Source organism: Symphalangus syndactylus, chromosome 14 (genome assembly GCF_028878055.3).
Source record: "Symphalangus syndactylus isolate Jambi chromosome 14, NHGRI_mSymSyn1-v2.1_pri, whole genome shotgun sequence".
Taxonomy (NCBI): Eukaryota; Metazoa; Chordata; class Mammalia; order Primates; family Hylobatidae; genus Symphalangus; species Symphalangus syndactylus.
In genome coordinates, this window is record NC_072436.2 from 45,853,111 (window position 1) to 45,867,132 (window position 14,022).

General features: G+C 43.3%; 1 protein-coding gene across 6 annotated transcripts in view; it reads right to left on the bottom strand.

The window, feature by feature from the left end:
* Positions 1-1,657: 1,657 nt before the first annotated feature.
* NCK2 (NCK adaptor protein 2) overlaps positions 1,658-14,022 on the bottom strand; it is a 151,107-nt gene continuing 138,742 nt past the window's right edge. For all 6 annotated transcript variants that reach the window (XM_063616675.1, XM_055240668.2, XM_055240667.2 and 3 more), the window contains one exon: positions 1,658-2,957. In XM_063616675.1, coding sequence (XP_063472745.1) covers positions 2,763-2,957 — 195 coding nt within the window. In that variant the 3' untranslated portion in view covers positions 1,658-2,762. The remainder of the gene's footprint in view (positions 2,958-14,022) is intronic.

Consider the following 14,022-nt stretch of genomic DNA (forward strand, 5'->3'; position numbering starts at 1 on the left):
TGCAAACCAGTTAGCACATAGAAAGCAAGACACAGTTGAACTACCACTGAAAACGATTTGGAAACATTGGTTTCAGCCATTATAAAGACTAAAAGATTTTAATTTGTGATGCAGTTTGGGAAAAAAGTTGGCCAGTTGTAGCTCACTAGAAACATCATTTAATGACACTGGGCCATAAAACATACATGACAGGCTTGGTGGTTATGTACTGTAATTCAGCAGGATGGCACAATGTTTACATAAAAGGCATATTTAGATACAAACAAGTGAGCAAAGTTACCTGAGTATCGAATGACTAACCTTTATTGTCCCTTGCTCTCTGTGCAAAGAGGCAATAGAATAGCAAAACAAGATCTGTCCAGGACATCTCCGGACAAGCAGGAAGGTTGATGGCATTGGCCCGCCTGGCCAGAGCATCAGTGGCCACACTCCAAGCCACGTGGGGACCCTGCCTGGACCTCCCACTCTGACTAGTGGTTCATCACGGGACTATCAGTTCACCCTCCACTGGTCCATCTGACATCCTGGGGTGCTGGTTCCTTAATACAAAAATACTAATCTTGACCTCCCGCAGGCAGAGGACACCAACAAGCCAGCATGTGACAAGACTGAAAATAACTGTCACCTACAACTATGAGCCTTAAATAAGTTCCTGAAGCCAAAATGTACATCTGTCTTTGGTCCTTTAATTGCTCGGCTATACCCGAATTGCTATGTGTACATCAAAGTCATTCAGCTGTCCAGACACTCAGTATTTAGTGGGATTCCAGCATCAGGTCAAAATGTCATTCTCATTAGTGAGATCTGAAAGAGTCTGGAGGAACTGGCTTTTCCCTGGATGTATTCTGTCTCATGTAATGATCTCCCTCACTCACCTGAATGTCTATTCACAATGACTGGGTGCCACCAACCTCAGGTACAAGACACCAGAGTTCTAATTTATTATAATCTAAGGCAACAAAAGGATAAAATTTCCTCACAGGGAACTCGCATGGCAGAGTAAGCGTGCAACACCTCGTTTCTCTTGAACGCCTTCCTAGGCTGGGGTTGGAAGGGTCCAGCGCTGGTGCAGATCCTTGGCTGTACATCCTGGCTCCACCACACAGCAGCCATGTGTTGGGTGCGCTGCCTGTGAGCCTCACTTTCCTCATCTATAAAATGGGGATGACAGCAGGTCCTACCTCATGGGGCTGTGATGAGGAACAAATCGGGGCACAGTGCATGGCACACAGGGAGCGCTTGATACGTGATTGGCCTAGGAGGGCACAAATGCCAAGTCATGTGACTCTGCACCCCCAGGGCCTGGCACATCAATATAAATGATCCTGATCAAGAGGACAAATCGAGAGTCAGTCGTGGGGGACACACGGTATGAGCACGCTGGCTGCCAAGAGTTCAGCAACATATTTCTAAACAAATACTTTCCAAAGAGCAAAGTTCAGACCAAACTTGAGATTCTGGGTTCCCTTGGAGTTTCACTAATTAAAACTAATTATTTCAATATACAAAAATGTGGGGGTAGAAAATGAAAACACACAAGTAATAAATGTTAAGCTCTTCTCTAAAAATGATTCCCACTCCGCAATGAGTGAATACTTCAGTAATTACTCTCCCATAATTGAGTCTGAGTTTTCCCAAAGATAAATATACACAGAGCCTTGTCATAATACTTTTTTTTATTACAATATCCAAAAAACTGGGTATGCAAGTTTAGGGGATCTCAAGACCCCTTCTTCAATCGTAGGAATGTGCCATCTCAAGACGGTATATTTAAACTATAAAGAAGTTCAAATGTAAAGGAAAAAGAAAATGCAATTTCTTCATAAACATTCTGTGTGTCTCTTACTACCAATCACATACTCTTTTGTAAACCCTGAAAATTTTCCCTGTAAATAATAGATATATATATATATAGTGTGTGTGTGTGTGTGTGTGTGCACGTGTGTGTGTATAAAGTGTTGGTAGCTCCCTTCCCCAAAGATCAGCTGTTTTCCTTAATCATCTGTATTAGTGTCAACAAACGGCTACAGATACATATTTCTTTGAGAATTAAATACATAATTGTGAGATTCAAACAAGCCGAAGGGCAAGAGGAAAAAGCACTATGTGGATGGCACATTTGGGGTAAATTACCAAAACATCTGTCTTTCTGAGTCACTGGTTCCCTCTTTTGCAGACTGCCTTTCCAGGAAATTCTTTCTTTATTGCAAGCACAGCCCCAAAGGCACTGGGCAGTCTCCTCACTGCCATCGCACCCGGTGGTTCCAGTATTGCTATCAGCAAACGTGTCGGCTCCCTGCACAGTCCGGGAGCCATGTAAGGGCACAGGACACGGGCGAGGGCTGCTAGGACTGGGGCCATCGCACCTGCTCTGCCCAGCACGCTGAGTGCCCAGGACGTGGGCGCTGCCGCTGGGTGGCCTTAGGCTCGCTCCTGCGCTCACAGGTGCCCTGCGTCTTTTTAAAGAGGGGTTCCATGAGCGGGAACGAGTTGAATGCACGAGCGCCATTTCCGATGGAAAAGGAATAACGTGAACTCGCCCTGCTCCTCCCCTCCTCTAAAGCTGGCCGGCCAGGTAGGCTCGAGTGTGGGTGTGAGGCCTGGATGGCAAATGGGAGACAAACCGACCACGCGACCTGAACATAAAGAGAGACTCGCGGAGAAGCCGTCGGGGCCGTCCCCACCGGAGGAGCCTCTGCCACAAGGCCGGGCGGGCAGCTCCACCGTGGGGCCCCGGAGGCGAGTGTGGGGCCGGGGCGCCGTCACTGCAGGGCCCTGACGAGGTAGAGCTTCTCCCCGTGCTCGCTGGTGAAGATGGGCGCCTTTTTGTAGTGTTCCACCAGCTCGTCCATGGTGTGGAAGCGCCGCTGCCCAATGCAGTAGACATTGTCCACGAGCTGCACCTTGAAGTGTTTGTTCTTCCCTGACGCTTTAAGGGACACGGAGAAGTCGCTGGGCTGGGGAGGAAACAGAACACAGTTACAGCCGGGCCACAGCTGGGACCTGTGTCTAAATCCATCCACCTCTCCTGTGTGTCTAAATCCAAACCACCCATTGCTCAAACACTGGGTCTCTGTGTTTTTGTTTTTGTTTTTTTTTTCTTGAGATGGAGTTTCACTCTTTTGCCAGGCTGTAGTGTAGTGGCCCAATCTCGGCTCACTGCAACCTCTGCCTCCCAGGTGCAAGCGATTCTCCTGTCTCAGCCTCCCGAGTAGCTGGGATTACAGGAATCCGCCACCACGCCCAGCTAATATTTGTATTTTTAGTAGAGACAGGGTTTCGCCATGTTGGCCAGGCTGGTCTTGAGCTCCTGACCTCAGGTGATCCCCACCCCCTCCCCGCCTCAGCCTTCCAAAGTGCTGGGATTACAGGCAATAGCCACCACACCTAGCTGGGTCTCTGTTTTATATCTAGAATGGCATCTGATGTTCAGAAAGACCTGGAGGCAGTCCACGATTCTGAAATTCTGAACCAAAGAAAAAATAAATTCTGCTTAGCCCAGTTTCAGTGCTAAATGTGTTTTAGTTATTTGAAAAGTGCAAACTCATTATGGAATATACAGCACTTCACTATAGACTATACAGTGTTGCCCTGACTGCTCAAGAAATTTGCTGTTTTTCATTTCCCAAACTATTTTTTGATAAACTGGGAATTTATTAAGAGTGGTTTGTATGCAGGCAGTAGCTAGAAATTTTACTACTTCTGATGTCTAACACTATTAGAAATTAAGACGTCAAAATTTTTCTAATTTTTTTTTTTTTTGAGATGCAGTTTTGCTTTTGTTGCCCAGGCTGGAGTGCAATGGTGCGATCTTGGCTCACTGCAACCTCTGCCTCCCAGGTTCAAGCAGATTCTCCTGCCTCAGCCTCCCGATGTGCCACCATGCCCGGCTAATTTTTCTAATTCTAAGCATTTAAAAATACAAACAGCAGTAGAAAATTCCGGTCGCATTTTAAACATAGTTCACAATATCCCAGAGGAAGCTGAACTATGGTTTGAGTACAGATTTTATTGAAAAATATTTAAATTCTGTGATGTGCCTTATATTTCAGAATATTTTAGAAACATGTCATTATTTTAATTAAAATGTATCTTTTATTGGCCAGGTGCAGTAGCTCACGCCTATAATCTCAGCACTTTGGGAGGCCGAGATAGGTGGATCACCTGTGGTCAGGACTTTGAGACCAGCCTGGTCAACATGGTGAAACCTCATCTCTGCTAAAAATACAAAATTAGCCAGGCATGGTGGTGGCGTGCCTGTAATCCCAGCTACTTGGGAGGCTGAGGCAGGAGAATCGCTTGAACCTGGGAGGTGGAAGTTGTAGTGAGCTGAGATCACGCCACTGCACTCTGGTCTGGGCAACAAGAGCGAAAACTCCATCTCAAAAAAAAAAAAAAAAAAAAAAATCGGTCTTTTATCTCATTTGCTGAAAAACATGCAGGAAAGAAGATATTGAATGATAAATGTTCTTTGTACAAAAAATCAAGTTTTGATCAATTCATTAAATGAATAACAATTAGTTACTAACACATGCCAGGCAGGCGGTGCCCTGGATACGTGTGTGTGCATGCAGGACATATGCTCTGTGACAATCCGGTGTGGGGAGCAGGTAAGTAGAGGTGTACAGATGGCTGCACAGGGCAGTAAGTTCTATGGAAAAAAAAAAAAAAAAAGAAAACAAACAGAAAAACAGAGTGGCATGAGAGGAGCATGAGGTACCGCAGCTCTAAGTGTGTGAGTGTGTGCAGATGTGAGAGGGAGTATGTGAGTACTGAGAGTATGTGAGAGTATGCGTAGCATGTGAGTGCATCTGTGTGAATGTATAAATGTGTGTAGGGGCAGGAGAACCCTCTGGACAATGTGGAGCTGAGCCTGTGCTCTCCAAGGCAGGGCTGGTACCTCGGACATGCCTGGCCAGTGTCAGGACCACAGCCTAACATCCAAAATTCTTCATGGAATTCCCAGACCAGTTTTCTGCTTTTCTCAAAGCCCAGAAACTTCCTGCTCTGAGGGTCCAGCAGCTTGGCCCTGCTCTGCAACCTCCCAGCAGGACCTCCAGACAGTTAACAAAGGCCTAGGCCATTGTCTATTACAGAGTCCACAAAAGCCCAAATAAATGTTTGATAAGAAGTGTGCAACCCTTGCAAAACAAGGAATCACTCCATTTATACCAATGACAACTTAGGGGAATGAGTGTCTGAGAAGACTCAAATTGTGCAAGGCAGCTGGGCTCACCCACCAGCCACAGCTGTTAACAGAAAAGAATGAAAGGAACAATTGTAAGTATAGTTTGTATTTATGCATGCCTCTGTCCCAAATAGACCACATAAGAACAAACCTTTGAGGGGAAAAGCCCCATCTTATCCCCATGTGAGGCCCAGGGCATGCTCCTGGATGAAACTCCAGGAAGAAACCAGAAGATTAATCTCAGATTAGGCCTCAGCCTATAGATGATTAATATTCTGTAAATATGTGTATTGTGTACTAGAAGTTGTACCTTTAAGAAAAGATGAAGGGCAGTCTCACTTACAGAGTTTACTATAAGCCAGACTCAACTTAGAGATAAAGTGGCATCATTTTTAGTGGAGGCAGTATGGGAGTGAATCATGGTAAATACAAGATACACCCAATTTTAATTAAGCCAAATGATCAACAGATGACTTTCTACATAAGGGAAATTTGCTTTTAATTCAAGCTCCTTAATTTAACATCATGGTGTGTGTGCGCCTGTATGCATGCATGAGTTGCAGCAATAAAATTTTCACAGCAGAAGAGGTAACTTTTAGTTTCGTGGGCTCCTGAGCAGAAACCTTTAAAAGTTAAGGATGTAGAACCAATTTATGCCAAGCAGGAGTGCTAAAAGTTGGGGAGTGTTCTTTAATTTAAACTGAGTAGATTTTCTGTAGGAAATCTGAAAAAGAACAATCTGTATACTAATATACACCGTTACATGTGACCACTGAACACCTCCAAGTGAAGTGTGAAGATCAACTAGTTAAGATGTTCTCCAAGTGTGCTCTGAAGACCAGCAGCATCAGCATCCTCTGGGAACTGGTTAGGAAGCATATTCTCAAGGGCCAGTCATGGCAGCTCACACCTGTAATCCCTGCCCTTTGGGACGCCATGGTGGCAGGATAACTTGAGGCCAGGACTTTGAGACCAGCCTGGGCAACATAGTGAGACCCTATCTCTACACAAAATTTAAAATAATTAGCCAGGTGTGGTGATGCATACCTGTGGTCCCAGCTACTTGGAAGGCGAGGGTGGGAGGATCACTTGAGCCCGGGAGGTCAAGGCAACAGTGAGGTATGATAGGGCCACTGCACTCCAGCCTAGATGACAGAGTGAGACCCTATCTCAAAATAAAAAAAAAAAAAGAAATGCAAATTCTCAGGCTCTGCCTCAACCCTGCTGCGGCAGAAATTCTGAGGTGGAGCCCAGCCATCTGTGTTTTAACCTCCAGCACCGTGTGTTTTAATAAGCCCTTCAGGGGACTCTGATGCAGTTTGAGAACTGGAAGAAAGAAAATCTGGAAGAAACATTGGCAGTGTTGGAGCCACCAACAAATGTTTGGTCACTAGAAAAAGATGGGAATGCGATTTATAGGCAAAGCAGCCCATGATGGAGGAAGATCCAGTCTGCGATACTTTTCTAATTCTGTCCTGAGGACTCTGGCTCTGCTCCGGACATCTCTCATAGGGAATTACCCCTGAAGGGACAGCTGGGACACTGCTGTATGGTCTCTTCCTTTCAAAGTGAGCCACCAGTCCCTGCATCTGATGGAGATGGAGTTACTCCTGACCCAAAACAACTGTGCCTCCAGAGGGAGCCAGGGAATGATTCCCATGAAAGCAACTCCATCAGTCCTGTTCTTATCTGTTGTAGTCCTTCCACGGTTGGCTTTCTAGAACAGATTTCAAGAAATCAGATGAAAAAGGACCACGCCACACTTGCTCCTCAACAAGTACTAGAGTACTGATAGTATGGTAGAGTACTCTACATTTAAGCTTGTCAAAGAATCTTAACACATTTTTGAAACATGCAGTCAAGATGCTGTCTGAGGCTGCAGTCATCTGAAGGCTCGACTGGGGATGCAGGCCCTACTTCCAAGGCAGTCTGCTCACATGAACCCCTGGGGGGGCTCTGTAGGACTGCCGGAGTGTACTCTCAACATGACAGCTGGCTCACCCTAGATCAAGTGACCCAAGAGAGAGCAAAGAGGCAGCCACAATGCCCATCTCGGAAGCTGCCCTCCATTGCTTCTGCCACATCTTGGTCATTAGAAGTGAGTTGCTCAGTGCAGCCCATGCTCAAGGGAAGAAGGTCAGGCTCCACCTTCTGAAGCAAAGAGTACCAAAGAATTTATGGAAATCTTTTTAAGCCATCATAGATGGACAGACACAACACTCATTAAAATTTTCTATGATTGTACTAAAACCTAACTAGACTCAGTCCCTGGGTTTTGAAACATCTCCCCTTTGATTTCTCCTCTTTAATTGCCACCTTTGTGCTACCTCCCACTGTCCACATTTCCTACAATTTCCATCTCCAAACACTGTACTTACTTGGTATATAGTAATTTCTCTGTGCTGACGACTGGGCAAATTCTTCAAATTTTCAAACATCAGACCACTTCTTCCTGTTATGTCCTTCTATGAGTATTCCTTATAAGGAATGATTTTTCTATTCTCATAGTTTTTGACTCAATGGTTCTGGAGAATGAACAATTAGTACAACCCATTCATTCGACCCTTCTTTTCAGAAAGTCATTTTCCAAGTGGAATCTAACGACAATTAACAGGTTGGTGGAAAACCAACCTCTCTTGGAGCCTCTATCATCATTATTTTTGTTTAGGCTTTAGATTCCGTGTTTGAATACAACTAAGTGCAAGAACCCTATTTAACTCCACATCCCCATACTGGGCTCAGAGTATCTGGTGTTCAACAAACGTGCAGACTTAAAAATTTCTAATTTTGACTGCCTCTTCCAATATTCATTCCTTTAGGTAATTCTTACACCTCATCTCTTTGCAATTTGTACTCACGATAAGTGGGTACTTTTAGAAAAGAACAATAGAGAGCACACTCTTTGATCCCATCTCTACGGCTTTGCCAGCTTGTTCCATTGCCTCAAATACTTGCTGAAAAGCACCTTTGCAGTTTTATAAAACAGATGTTCTGATCAGATACGCCTCTCCCTCTCTCAAGATTTAATCATTGTTTTCTCATAGAAGGAAAAAAAAGAATGCCGAGGACAGACTTTAATATCCTTTATTTCCTTCTCCATCCCTGAAAGCTTATGTATTAATGCGATTTTCTTCTAAGCACAATGGTCATGGGGAAATGGGAGGGAGGGGCCTTGCTCCAGGTACTTTTGGTTCTTTAAACCTTAAAACTTCTCCTTATTTTTCACTTTGGACTTTATGAAACGATGAGGGTAGAAATGCCCTTTGTGTGATTCACCAGGCCTCCCACAGACCCTGGACTGATCTCCAGCCACGCTGAAGTCTCCAAGCATCAATAATCTGCACATCTCCTTTTACCGCCAGAGAGAGGTCACCCTGTTGGTTTCTTATCACAAGTTGTATCATTCTTTTCTTTTGGTAAAGACATGTTTTTCTCCTTTTACTTCTTTACAGAAGGCACTCTTCTGTCCACAGAAGTGGTTCATTTACCTCCCAAAAGTGAGAACGAATGGGTTAGAGGCAACTTGTGATCCACTGATTAATAGTTTCTCTGTTTTTATCTCAGAAAAGCTGCCTTTCAGTTTTACCGTTCTATTCAGTCACCTGCCCTAGTTGTCTAAGGTAGCCTTCTTTTAATAAAAATAACTCCTGCCTATACTTATGCTGCTAGCTGTCAGGTGACCCTATGCTCTTTGTTTTTACATCAGATTATCTCTTCCTTGCCCCAAGTGTGATGAGTCTCACCAGCATTTCCTATTCTCCTATCAATGTTCACTCTATAAAATATTTACTCCACAGGCCTGAAGCCAATCCACACTGACATGTTCAAATATTCATCTCATTAACTTTGGAAGTAATCTTATTTACATAAATGAAAAATCAATCATCAACTACAGAGCAGCCCTCCAAGTCCCATCTAACCTAATCTAGGCAAATGGAGCATTCCCTGTCCACTTTCCAGTTAGTATGCATGTATGTGTTTAGCCCTCCCTATCCCCAAACGTATTTCCTAAAGTCACATGTAATACCTCACCGTACAGACCTGTAGAATATTGTCCTTGTTATTCTGTCTTTCCATAGTGTCATACCTGATGTGACTGAGTGATAATTTAAGTCAGAATTTTACCATATTACACAACAGTATGCAAAAGGGCTTGAATCAAGTGCATACTCCACAATGCAGTGGTTCTCAAATTGGAGCATCAGAATTATTCAGGGGTTCATAGGTTCTCAGGATTTGGGACGAAAAAAGGACTCAGAGGGCTTCTTCAAGCCGAAGTTGCAGAGCCCTACCCCAGAGATTCAAAGTCAGCAAGCTGGGGCAATCTGCATTCTAGCAAGTTCGCTGGTGATGCTGGATGCTGCTGGTGTAGGAACCACACTTTGGAATTATTGCCACGGATGGTGGCTGAAGAAAATTATATGTGGGTATTCTCCTGTTCGCTTGTGGCAGCATCTATGTTTGGCTCTGTTATACTTCCAATGACTATACTGTAGATGGGATTTTTAAAATGCTAAAATGAAATGCAGTAAGGAAGATGGGTGAGCAGACCCAGTCTGCAAATGACTCCACCATCAGTTATTACACAATGAACTAATTTATAGTAAACTGCTTTCTGTGCTATAAACTCCACAGGGATCTGAAACTCTATTTTGTTACTCTATGCTGCTCTTGCCATGCTATAAATGTCATGTTAAAGAAATGCTTAGTAATAGTGCCATGAGAAACATCCCAGATAAATGAGAGACCCCACACAGAAATACAACTCAAAAGGGGAGACATATGCTCCCTGAGTGAAGACAAGCAAAATGTAAAGCTGAGATTAAAAGGTTATGTGGTGATGCGAATCAAAACCACAACGAGCTACCACTTCACACCTACCAGAACGGCCATTTTATACACACACACACACACACACACACACACACACACAGCCATGTAGGGCTTAATGACAGGATATGTCCTGAGAAATACATCATCAGGCAATTTGGTCATTGTGCAAACATCAGGGTGAACTTACACAAACCTAGATGGTACAGCCTACTACACATCTAAGCTATAAGGTATGGCCTGTTGCTCCTAGGCTACAAACCTGCACAGCATGTTACTGTACTCAACACTGTAGGACGCTGTAACACAATGGTGTTCTGTAAACCAAAGAGACATTTAAATCTATAAGACAACATAGTCACGGATTTTTTTTGCAGCCACAGCTGCAATTTTAACCCCAGTGTGTGATAACCGTGGAGCGCTCACAGAACGAGGCCAGCACATCTCCACCTTCTGGGAAAAACCAAGAGCCATGGTCTCGAAAGAAATTATGAACCTCTTACTGACCAGGTTTGCTACTGATTGTATTAAAAACACTAGCTTTTAATAAGACTCCCGTGTTCACAGATCCCAGTAAATTGTGCATTGCTTGTCTGTTTTAAAGGTCAGCATTGAAGAGCCAGCCAGAGTGAGAAGGCAGAGTCTTTAAGGGCCCTGGCCCGTTTGAGAATCAGAATCAGGTGATGAGCATTACACTTCTAGATAACAGCCTTTACTGCATCATCTTGCAGGCCCTTCCATCTTCAAGAGTTAAATATGCTTAAAATTAGAACTATTACAAAAATCCAGGCTTAAAACTTCCATTTGGTACTGGGCAAAAAGCCTGGCAATTAAAAATAACTTGTTATCTTTGAAACTGGAAAGATGCCTACAAGCACTGCTCACAGCAACCTAAGGTTAAGTCATCTTAACATTAACTCATTTATGAAGAAACACCATGGATCGCGGAGCCTAACCATGAAACCCTGGAAGCAGTTTTCACTTTGCTCTGACAATCTACTTCCTTCCAATTCATCAGCAGAAACACAGCAAATACAGCAAGTTTATTTTCAAACTCTAAACAGTAAAAAACAAACAAAAAAAACCACACAAAAAAAACAAAAAAACTCAACAGAAATACACTTCAAGAGATAAATTACACTCAACAAAAGCTACAGTTCTAAATGAAGTTCAGCTTTATGACAATATTTTTATAATTCTTGGACACCATAAAGGAGTCCAGTTTCCACCACCACGATGCTCCGTCCTCAAAGAAGAGCAGATCCCAGTTGCCTCTCTCTGGAGGGCTTTGAATGCCTCTCTGATCAGTCAACAGAACCCTTGAATGAGCACTTACTCATTGTGCCAGTAATCTTTTCAGAGGACAGCAGTGGCAGCAGGTAGTACATACTTACTAGTCTTATGGCGTGCATTTAAAAATGAAATTGAAGCCTACTAGAACCAATACAATTCAAATACATCTTGGAAAGTATTATGCAGAAATGGTTTTAATAACAGCTGCAAGAACATATAAAACCACTAAGGATGCATCACAGGGATCAAGGGTTTTCAAAGTGTGGTCCCAAAAGCAGCAGCATCACCACCAAGAAACGTGCTATTAATGGAAATGCAAATTCTTGGGCCCCAGACCTCCTGAATCAGTACCATTGCAGGTAGGACCCAGCAATTTCTGTTTTAACAAGCCTCAAGGCGATTCTGATACACACTACATACAGTTAGAGAATCATTATTTAGAGAAATGGAATTATGGAATTGCCTGAAAATAGAGTTTTGGGTAAAAGTTATAATTTCTATAAGAAATATTATAACTTTAAAAATACAGAAAGGAACTATTCTAACTATTTTATTTCCTGGCCAAAAACTTTTCATATATTTTAAAAAAGAGAAATGAAACATCCATTGACTTTTAGTATGGCCAATATGTGCATTAAATTATCCTTAGCAAGACAATTTTTCTCTATTGGAAAAAAAGTACTGTATGCCAAAAAATATTAGTATCTAATACTATTGCAAGACATAATAAATACATGATCTCTTTGGGATCTAAAATCTTACAGAGGAAAATGGCCACCCAGACTTGTGGCTGATGCTGTCCAGCAAGTCACCCAGGCCAGCTCTGCACCTTTTCCAACCATATCCTAGTTGTGATCTGTCACTTTCTGAACAACCTTTACAAGGATGGGAGATGCAGCAATTAAGAAAGTAAAATATTGACAACTTGTACAGTTTACTAGAAACCCAGTAAAGGGTTACTGTTCAAGTACAGCTTTCTAGCCACATCCATAGAATCAATGTGGACAAAATGTAATATAAAAGGATTTATGATGGACACACACAGGGTGAGTAGGATATCTGAGTTTTCTGGATTTAAGCGGGTATGGCTCACAGGTGAAGGTATGATAACGAAATATGGAGAATAAGCAACAACAATGCATCACCTTTAGCTGCTAAGGATAAATGACAATTGCAGATGGAGAGAGGAGAGCAAGGGAGGAGGAAGAAATGGAAGGACAAGCAGTAGGTACTGAAGTTCAGGACAGGAAAGAGGGTCCAACAGGTTCATTCGCTTGTTGGTTCACTGATTCATCTAACATATCAAACAGAAACTTCTGAAATACCCAGCACTTACTGATAGTGGATAGCGTAGGATGTGGCAATGTTTGTCTTCCCTGAAATACGCACCTCTCAATATTGTCAAGCAAGGGTCTAGCTCATTTACACTGCAATCACTCAGGATATTTTATTGAAGATCCATTCCAAAAAAAACAGCTGTGCTTATCCAGAAGCCAGGCCTCATGTGGTAACCTTAATTAAAGGCCCAGGCCCAAAGATTGCAAGAAAAAAGGAAATTAAATGAAGATGCCTGCCTCTGAGTCCTGCAGGGAGGCTGAACCCCTCAGAAACCTTACCATCCTGGCATGCTGCAAAGGAATTATGTCAGATCATGAACCTAAGGGCTCTTGGTGGCCTGGTGGTGGCTGTGAAAGCCAGCTCTAACCTGAGAAATGCCAAAATGAGCAGGAAAACACATGGGGATGGGGGGAGGCAGTGGATGGTGGGAAAAAAAAAACAAGCAAAGGACTTGTCCACTTGTCCACCAGGACAGGTTCCCGGCAGTCACAGATGATAGCTGAGAACGCCTTGGTTATGAACAGGAAATGCAGCCAACCTGGCATGGTTCTGCTGTCAGGAGAAAAGAAGCCACACACCTCAGGGCTCCTGCAGAATCCCTGTGGAACAAGGAATGCACACTAACAGCTGAAAATGGCCCATGTCACGGCATCCATCAGGACAAGCTGCCCCGTACAGCATCAGGCCACGTGGAGCCTCAGACCAAGACGGTGCTGCTATGTGTGCAGAGCCGATGCAAGTCCCAGTAAAGCTCTTTCCACCCTATATTCCTAGAATCATATATGTTGTTCCTTGACTTCTAAGTTAGGAGAGAATGCAAAAAACCCTGAAAGGCCTCCATTAAAAAACTGTTAAAAGGAAATACAAACAATTAGTGCTTTAGTTCTTTAGAAAAAGTTAGCTAATTCTCTAACAATACAAGACAACTGACACAGTGGGGTGCAGAGTTCTGAGATGAAACCCAGACAATGCATGCATCCCTCCTTATCCAAAGGGATCTAGTACCTGAATTCAGACAGCAATGACCACCTGTGCATGTTCCACAGAAAAGCCATAGGTCCTCCCTAAGGCCAGCAATCCCGGAGAACACCTTTTTCATCTACCCTCTAAAGTCTTTCCTCTTTTCCCCAAATCTTAGGCAGAAAGAATAATGACTGGCACCAATGTCTCCACACTGCAGGACTTCCTTCTGAGAAGTCTCCTCAAACTCAAAATATTTTAAGCTAAGATCATATTTTGTTCATTATACTTAGCCCTTAAGGACTCTGGACCAAGCACTTAATATTGTAATTGGTTTTCCAGTGCTTTCTCTAAGTTTCTGCTCGACTGCGTTGAAAGCGCTGCTGTCCTTAATTTGCTTAAGGCTTCAAACA